General features: G+C 38.0%; 1 protein-coding gene across 1 annotated transcript in view; it reads right to left on the minus strand.

Moving 5' to 3' along the window:
* Positions 1 to 10,284, minus strand: part of Arhgef38 (Rho guanine nucleotide exchange factor 38) — a 115,688-nt gene that overhangs the window by 56,740 nt on the left and 48,664 nt on the right. The window contains exon 3 of the mRNA XM_021159127.2: positions 2,014 to 2,137. Within this exon, the coding sequence (XP_021014786.1) occupies positions 2,014 to 2,137 (124 nt within the window). The remainder of the gene's footprint in view (positions 1 to 2,013; positions 2,138 to 10,284) is intronic.

A 10,284-nucleotide genomic window follows, 5' to 3' on the forward strand; every position in this document is an offset into this window, starting at 1 on the left:
TCCCCGTTTTCTAAATGCACCTGCTATTCTCTTAATGCTAAGTGGATAAAAAAAAATCCAAACATCTCTTGTCCAACCTGTAACATATGTGTCAAAATATTACTGATGCCTTTATACCTACATAATATCTTATACTCCTTCCTTGACCTTTATCCAAAATGTTTTCACTAATGGTTTGCAGTCGTGTAAAGGCACTCTGGTGTTGTTCCAGACTCACCTTTCCTTTAAGGGGTGATTTTATTGCGACCTCCAAAGGTCAGAGATGCTCTTTCTATCTCACTATGCCCAGGGCATCTTCCTTTTTTTCCCCCTATTTTTTTTTAAATTTAGCTTTGAATAGACCTGTTTTGTTCTTTCTTTTCTTTTCTTTTCTTTTTCATTTTTTATTGGTTATTTTATTTATTTACATTTCAAATGTTATCTCCCTTCCCAGTTTCCCTTCCACAATCCCCTCCTCCCTCTCTCCTGCCTCTATGAGGGTGCTCCCCCACCCGCTCCCCCACTCCTGCATCAGCGCCCTAGTGTTCCCCATCCTGGGTCATCAAGCTTCCACAGGAAGGGGCTCCCCTCCCTTGATGCCAGATAAGGTAGTCCTCTGCTACATAAGCAGCTGGAGCCATGAGTACCCCCTGTGTACTCTTTGGTTGTTGGTTTAGTCCCTGGGAGCTTTGGGGGGTCTGGCTGGTTGATATTGTTCTTCCTATGAGGTTGCAACCCCCTTTAGTGCCTACAGTTTTTGCTCTAACTTCTCTATTGGGGTCCCCATACTCAGTCCAATGTTTGGCTGTGTACATCCGCATCTGTATTGGTCAGGTGCTGGCAGAGCTGAAGCATGCTGTTTATAACTACTCATGGGATGGGTGGAGCAATGGCTGGTGATCCCTACTAAAGTGAAAACCTGTACGGTGACAGTTTATTGCACATGATGAATCAGAAGAAAAGACGGAATTGAAACCCAATTGAATCCTTTCTTTCACCTGTCCGTACGATTAGCTTGCTGTCTAAATTTTGGACCTGCATGGATGCTAAATAAGAAAACTTTTATCCTTTTCTATAGCTCTAATGTCCACTCAAAAAGAGGATTGGATAAAGATAGAAAGTGTGTGTGAACGCACGTGCATGTGTATGTTTGTGTGTGTGTGTGTGTGCATGTTCATACTCATAAGCATGCACATGCTTTAAAGAGACGTTCCACAGAGATTAAGAGCAATAGTCACTGGCAGGAGAGACAGTGGGCTTGGAGGAATATGAAAACAATCCTTCCATCCTTGTCCTATAGGTCCTCAATTATTCTAATATTTTTATAGTATGTAATATATGTAAAATTGCAAAATGATTGTTTTAAAATAACTATTTGGCTACACAGCACTATTTGCAGATACAAAATCCTTTTTCAAGAATTTATTTGCAATGCTGCAGACGTGAAGAGAACAGAATTTAGGCTGAATACTTTTCATGTGATATTCTCTGTGGTCACTTTATAAAACCTTGTCATAGTAAAAATAATATATGTATACACACATATGGCTATTAAGAATGAAGCGGAGAACATTGAAAATATAGATATATAAATTCTTTGAATATCACGTACTTGTCATGTAAAATATTTTTTAAATATTTAAAATATTTAAAATCAGTCAATTCATAGATTTAAGATAAAAAAATCCATTGTGACTAAACTCAGGATAGCTATTAAAATGGTTAATTGTTTAAGGACCAAGGAAGTACTAGCCATAAAATCAAATGAAAGACCATCTGGAAAGCAGAGAGAATGAAAATTACAAAGCAAATTCTGTGTGCTCAGTGCTACTGTGGGACCTCAGCACATGGCTATAAACCCATTTGGAGATAAATGGAGAGTTTGTATGATTACAATGAGCCTTAAGATGGATTCAGCATTTATACATCTCCTGGGAAGCGTTGTGACTCAGAAACATAAAACCAAAGTCCCAGGGGGTTATTAAAATACTATTTCCTGTTGCATTATAGAACTCAAGAAGAGAATAAACATACCGATTACTTGCATGGCCGGTTCCACGTCTGTTGTGGCCTCTTCCAACAAGGACAGTAGCTTGGCTGATATTTGATGCACAGATTCAATGTTGCTAAACAAGCCCTCCACGTCCAGCCTGTCAATCTGAAGAAGCAGAGACACTGAGCTGAGCGACAGCTGACAGGAAGAGAACTACTATGTGTATGGCGCTTCTTCCTGCTCAACAGCAAGGATTTTACCTGCCTCACCCTGCTCTGTGAAGACGCTCACCTGGGGTTTCTAAATGTAAGCATATAGCTTAAACGTGCACATTTTCATCGTGGAAATAGTGATGGTGTTACATACAGCTCTGTGTTAAACAACAACAAAAACGTTTGACTTGTGCACATAGCTGTATTTCTTGATACAAACCGGAATGGGAAGATCTAGACCTACTAGTGTTTTTATTAACTGCCCTCTATGCAAGCATGTACTACTGAACTGGGCTGGAGAGATGGCTCAGTGGTTAAGAGCACTTACTGCTCTTCCAGAAGCCCTAAGTTCAAATCCAAGCACCCACATCAGACTGCTCATAACTTCCTGTAACTCCAGCTTCAGGGGAACTGACACCTTCTTCTGTCCTCTGTAGGTACCTGAATACCTGTGTCATAACATACACATTACAGAAAAAAAAATTAACAATAGAACATCTAACTGCTTTTGCAGTAGAAATCAGACCATATCTTCTTTTCAAATAGTTATTTCAAAGCTGTTTTAAACAACAGATGTTCTAAAAGTAATAACAAGGAAATCTGCTGGGCAGTTTCTTATTCTCTTTCTTTAATATAAATATACTGATTAAGGATTTGTCATATGTTATAGTTTCATGCCTATTCTCAAAAATCAGTGTGATTTTATACTTTATTATACATTCCTCATAAAATCTTATATATTCATCTTTCACCAAATAGTTCCTGATTACCTTCTATGTCCTCAGAAATTCAACAGAAGAGAAATCCTATCATAGAGACTGATTAATAGACAGAAGGCTAGGCAGCTCTGTTCAACAATGAGCATGTTCTGAGACATGAACTCTGATTTGGTCTTAAAAATATTTTACCTTTTATAATCAAAGTATGTTTATTCCGGATACAGCTACATGTGAGATCAGCTGAGATTAGTATACAAAAAGAACAAGAATCAGCGCCATTTGTCTATCGGTTGTGTGTGTGTGTGTGTGTGTGTGTGTGTGTGTGTGTGCTGTAAGTGATGGATGGGTAGACAGGTGATCAGTAAACTTGTTTTGGAGGAGTTCCAACAGTAATGAGCAGAGTTGTTGAGAGAGAGAGAGAGAGAGAGCAAGCTCAGCATGGTGGGAGCTAGTAACAATGGACATAGGCAGGAGTGAGACCTGGGGCTCAGAAGACGGCTGAGAGGGTAAAGTGCTTGATCTGAAAGCATGAAGACTCATGCTTGCATCAGTCCTCTTAAATAGCAAGGTGTGGTGATGTATGCTTGCGATTCCAGCACCAATGTGGCAGAGACAGGGGAATCTCTGGGCTCACTGACCAGCCAGTGTAACCTGATAGGATCCACGAGGTTCAGACTGTACTACCGCAGTGGTTTTCAGCCTTCCTAATGCTGCAACCCTTTAATAGTTTCTCATGTTGTGCTGACCCCCAACCATAAAATTATTATCATTGCTACCTCATAAATGCTATTTTGCTACTGTTATGAATTTTAACATAAATATATGTATTTTTCCTTTGGTCTTACGTGACCCCTGTGAAATGGCCATTTGATCCCCAAAAGGGGTCTTAACCAACTGGTTAAGAACAGCTGTAATATAGAGTTTGTCTCCAAAAAGAAGTAAAGAGCTATCAAGGAAGACACCTACATTCCGCCTCCTACCTCTGACTTCTATTCACACCTGTACTATATGCATAGCACACATATACACACACACACACACACACACACACATGCACACACACAGGATTGGAGAAGAGGGGAGACAAATGGAGAAAGAGAGGATGGAGGGAGAGGGACAGAAGGCTGATGGGATTCTTCAGGTGCAGGATGGAGATTTTGTCATCAGCGTCTGTTGGAGCAGAGTTTATTAGTGCTGCTTTGCTCTGGAGCTCAGTCGGTCTATTTTCCATATTGTGTACGTGTGTTATTTTGCTAAGTATATTCTCTCACTGAAGTTGGAAGAATGGCTTCACACCGCACCTTTGTCAAATGACCATGACTGTGCCGGTTATTTCTTATGATACACAGCTATACTTTATATATATTTTTTTCAACCAGCCCTGGGAAATTCCTCAGTCTATGTCATGGGCACTGTCCTCAAAACACCTATAATGGAGGCTTAGGCCCGGAGTGAAGTCCACGTGCTAGAAGGAGGTCGTTGTGCCCCCTCCCATTTAACCAATTTTGGCCTTTTAACTTACCAAATTTTGCCTAAGGTTTTCTATCAGTCAAATTGGGAACAACTAATAATTTTCTTAAAAATAAATCCTAAAGCTCAACCCCAGAGTCATTTGTCATCAAATTCATACAATCACTTATTTTGATCTAAAATTAGAGACCCCTTTTCTAACTACCTTTGTTGTTGTTGTTGTTGTTTGAGTCATAATCTCTCTATATACAGCCCTGGCTATCCTGGAACTCCTTGGCTATCCTGGAACTCCTATGTAGACCAGGCTGCCTTTTAACTCACAGAGATCTGTTTGCCTCTGCCAAGTGCCAGGATGCTGGCTTCACCAACTACTTATATGTGTTTATTACAACTGAGGATGTAGTTCAGTGGCAAGGTACTTATATCAGTGTCTGTGAAGCCCTGAATTTGGTTCCTAGCACTGAGAAAAATATTGCAGAAATTATCAGCATGACCACACCAATTACTAATCCATACTGGCTTTTAGGGTCTTTAGCCCAGAGTCTCCTAGAATATACCTTCATTAAGCATTCACTTAAGAGGAAAAGATTTCTGTGGCTCTTTTGCATCGCCTCTAGGAATGTTTGGGGTTTCTGTTTCCTATAAGAAGTATATTTAATATAATATAAAATGTGTGGAAGAGCATAACAGCTATTGGCTCTTTTGTTAGTTAACATATATGATATCATTATTTAATAATTATTATCAACTGGTCAAAATTATATTGACCTATTATACTAGTTATCTTAAAGATTTACCTACTATGTCAGGTAGAAATAACATGTGACTTATTTTAAATGTACTGGTTGCTATTTATTTGAAAGATATCTTTGGGGGTATGACATTTTAATTTCCTCATGTTCCTGTTTATGGGGTAGTGTTTAGATGTGATTCATACACTGCCTGTATTATTTTATTGTGCTGTGCAATCTTGACTTTGTCAGTTTGAAGTGCTTTAATTCCTTTCTTTTATTTGCCTCTCCATCTTCCCTGTAAAGTATGACCCATCTTGAGGACATACAGAGTAAAGCAAGGTGCCATGCATGAAGTCATACATGGAAATTAAGATAGACCTAGCACTGGGACTTTGTGGTTCTCCATCCTCATGAAGGTCAGCAAATGGCACTCTCAAGTATGTGCTATTTCTGAACTCCTTCAGTTTCTGCTGACTTTCCCCCCAAGTTGTCACTTCTACCTTTACCTGCCAAGGTCACTATCCTGTATATCTAATTTAGATAATAAAATCCGTTAGCAAGAATCGAATACTACATTCTATCTATAATCTTAGCTCAGTGCAACAAATTCTGAACAACAGAAACTCAGTTTTTAATTCCATTTCTTCCTGAAGGACAGAAAGGATTAAAACATCAATTGGCCCGGTTTCAATCCTATCACCACGGGCCCTTGGGGATTCTGTGAATCATAAAATGAATTCACATCCAGGCACGGCTGTGCCAAGGAACAAACAAACATCTGGTCCAAATCGGCTTTTAAAAGTGATAGATGGTTTTATGATTACTGTTATAAATTCATGGAAACATCCACATATATTTATTAATCATTTACTCAAAACAGGCAATGCTTTAAGAGCTTAAAATCAAATTTCACATTAAATGGATTAAAATTTACTTTTGAAAAAAGTTTAAGCAAACACTATTTTAAGAAAAATCAATAAGTAGTAATTCAGAGCTACAAAACATAGAAATTAAAGGTCACGGTTTACAGCGACAATTTAATGTGTTGTTTTTTGCAGAAGTGTTCATGCTGGGACACATATCAAATAGAATGTTCCCATGACATCCAAATCATTACTAGGTCACAAACCAGGTAGTGTGAAAACTCTCTTTGCTATTTTTAAAATTTTTTTATTAGATATTTCCTTTATTTACATTTCAAATGTCATTCCCTTTCCTGCTCTCCATCCGAAGATCCCCTTCCCTTATCCCCTTCCCTGTTCACCAACCAACCCCCTCCTGCTTCCTGGCTCTTGCATTCCTCTACACTGGGGCATAGAACCTTCATAGGACAAAGGGCCTCTACTCCCATTGATGACCGACTAGTCCATAAAATAACATAAGACCTCTGCTGCATATAATCTACAGATTCAATGAAATCCCCATCAAAATTCCAACTCAATTCCTCACAGAGTTAGAAAGAACAATTTCCAAATTCATCTGGAATAAAAAAAAAACCTGGGATAGCAAAAACTATACTCAACAATAAAAGAACTTCTGGGGGAATCACTATCCCTGACCTCCAGCTGTACTACAGAACAATTGTGATAAAAGCTGCATGGTATTGGTACAACAACAGACAGGTAGATTAATGGAATACAATTGAAGACCCAGAAATGAACCCACACACTTATAGCCACTTGATCTTTGACAAAAGAGCTAAAACCATCCAGTGGAAAAAAAAGACAGCATTTTCAACAAATGGTGCTGGTTCAACTGGCAGTCACCATGTAGAAGAATTCAAATCGACCCATTCATATCTCCTTGAAGAAGCTCAAGTCCAAGTGGATCAAAGACCTCCACATAAAACCAGATACACTGAAACTTATAGAGGAGAAAGTGGGGGAAAGCCTCAAAGATATGGGCACAGGGGAAAATTTCCTGAACAGAACAGCAATGGCTTGTGCTATAAGATCAAGAATCAACAAATGGGATCTCATAAAGTTGCAAGGCTTCTTTCTGTAAAGCAAATGACACTGTCAATAAGACATAAAGGCCACCAACAGATTGGGAAAAGATCTTTACCAATTCTAAATCCGATAGAGGGCTCATATCCAATATGTACAAAGAACTCAAGAAGTTAGACTCCAGAGAACCAAATAACCCTTTTTAAAAATGGGGTACAGAGCTAAACAAAGAACTTTCAACTGAGGAATACCAAATGGCTGAGAAGCACCTAAAAATATGTTCAGCATCCTTAATCATCAGGGAAATAAATGCAAATCAAAACAATCCTTAGATTTTACCTCACACCAGTCAGAATGGCTAAGACCAAAACCTCAGGTGACAGCAGATGTTGGCAAGGTTGTGGAGAAAGAGGAACACTCCTCCATTGCTGGTGGGATTGTAAGTTAGCACAACCACTCTGGAAATCAGTTTGGCAGTTCCTCAGAAGATTAGACATAGTAATACCAGAGGACCCAGCAATACCACTCCTGAGCATATACCCAGAAGATGTTCCAATATATAATAAAGACATATGCTCCACTATGTTCATAACAGCCTTATTTATAATAGCCATAAGCTGGAAAGAAACCAGATATCCCTCAACAGAGGAATGGATACAGAAAATATGGTACATTTTCACAATGGAGTACTAGTCAGCTATTAAAAACAATGAATTTATGAAATTCTTAGGCAAATGGATGGATCTGAAGGATATCATCCTAAGTGAGGTACCCCAATCACAAAAGAACACACATGATATGCAGTCACTGATAAGTGGATATTAGCCCAGAAGCTCAGAATACCCAAGATACAATTCACAAACCACATGAAATCTATTTGCTATTTTTGTTTGTTTGTTTGTTTAAGGGTACTTTGGCTACCCATGGTATCTTATCTTTTCATTAAAATTTTGACACTGTTTTTTCTACTTTTGAGAAAAATATCTCTGGAGTTTTGATAAATATTGCTTTGTGCTGCATAGACGTTTTAAGGACATTTTTCAATCTCAGGAATATTTACTGTCTTTCAAAAGAAAGATAAATAGATAAATATATCTCTGCCATCTTTAGATTCTTATTAATATTTTAGAGTTTTCAGTGATTTTTAAATATACTATAACATTTTAGTAAGCCAACCAGTGTAGTGCTGACATAAAGCTAGATGTATCACCCAAGAAGCAAAATATGAAGCCCAGAAACAGACCTCACGTTTATGGGCAATTGATTTCAAGAAGCAGTGGATCTCCTCATTAATGTGCTAAGAAAACTAAGTAATCACTCTGCAAAAATCAACTTAAAATAGACCAAGGGCTCAAAGGTAGAACTTTAGTTAAAAATGGACAAAAGAGTAGACACTTCTCCAGAGGAAAAAGACTAATATCCAAAAGGTGTTTGTAAAAATGCTCAACCCAGTGATAAATCAGTTCATATCTGTTAAGACAGTCGTAGGGTAAGGAGATAAAGATGCAAGTATTGATGAAGATGTAGAGGGCAGGAAGCCCCATCCACTGGTGGTAGGAATGCAAATTAATTTATCCAGTATAGAGAAGGGTGAGCAGTGGCACGGAGGTCATATGATCCAGGCCTCACTTCTAAATTATAGCCAAAAGAACTGAAAACAGATTGCCAAACAGATACAATGCCATGTTCCCTGTATCATTCACAATAATCAAGAAATACGCATCCAATAGACATTTCTATCTGGTGGATAAATGGCTAAATTTGCCTGCTGGTATACCTCTCATCCTTTAAGACATTATGAAATCTGTCATTTGTGACAATGTGGATGAACTTTGTATTATGATAATTGAAATAAATCTGCTGTAGCACAGGAGCCACACGGTTTGGCTGGAAAGTAGAACAATGTCAAATTTGCAGAATACAGGGTACGATTATTCCAGTGACTGGGGCTGCTTAGCTTTTGAAAGTTTCTTGTCAAGGTCATAAAGTTTTCCATAGAAGGAACAAGTTGAAGTGATCCACTGATTATCATATATATTATGATATATACCTGAAAACTGCTGAGAGAGTACATTTTCAGTGTCCTTATTGAATACAAAGATAAAATGTTGAAGTAATATAGCCATTTCACAATGTAAGCACATATAAAGATAGCATGTTTCTAGCCATAAATATAGGTATTGTCTTGGTTTTCAATTAAAAGGTAAAAAAAAATTTAAAACATTAAATTTGTACCTCTCTGTGTATGATAAATGTCTAAATATAAAGTTCTCAGTAGATGAAAATAGATTTATGAAATTGTATTAACTCAAAGACTATAGTAACCAATAAAGAATTACTTTGTACCACACAGGAACCTGGCAATTCTTTTCTTAATTTTTCTGCTTTTTTTTTTTATCATGGTTCAAGCTTTTGCATTTACTTAAAAATGCTTTGTCCTCATAGACAGGTGCCCATTGAAATGTTTGCAGCCTCTCTGTCCTTTCTTTTGTATTTGAGAGGAGTGAGAAGAACTCTAGATCCTTCACTCTATCTGGTCCTGCTGGAGTTCTCTGGTCACCCTCCTCTTTTTGCTGTGGTAGGGATGTTACCTAGCTGACCAATCAATCGGGTTATCACTAGATGTATGTGCTATAATCTGGACATTTACAATTCCCCCCTGCCCAATTCATATGTTCAAATCTTACTTACAAAGTAAATAGAATAGGAGATGAGGTCTATGGTGGGATGAATGAGTAATGTCCTCTAGAGACTCAGGGATTGGAAAGCTTGGTTCCCTATTGGTGGTGCTGTTGGAGGAGGCTTGGGGGCCTTAGAAGGCAGAGCTCTGCTGGAGGAAACTTATTACTAGGGGCAGCTGTTTGGGGGTACTTAGAACCTCACCTCATGTCTAGTTCTCTCTGCTGTCTGTTTATGGGTTGAAGATGTAATATCTTAGCTTCGTACTCTGGCATGCCTCCCCTGCTATTATGGATTCTCCCTCTGGAACCATAAGATAAATTCATTCTTCATAAATCATTTTCAATCATGATATTTTAGTTAGTTTTTGAAATTTCAACATGATAAACTATGGCATAAGAATGCATTTTTTGTTTTTCTTTTTGTTTTATTTTTTTTAATTTTTAATATTTTTTATTACGTATTTTCCTCAATTACATTTCCAATGCTATCACAAAAGTCCCCCATACCCCCCCACACACACTTCCCTACCCACCCATTCCCATTCTTTTG

This window comes from Mus caroli, chromosome 3 (assembly GCF_900094665.2).
Source record: "Mus caroli chromosome 3, CAROLI_EIJ_v1.1, whole genome shotgun sequence".
Taxonomy (NCBI): Eukaryota; Metazoa; Chordata; class Mammalia; order Rodentia; family Muridae; genus Mus; species Mus caroli.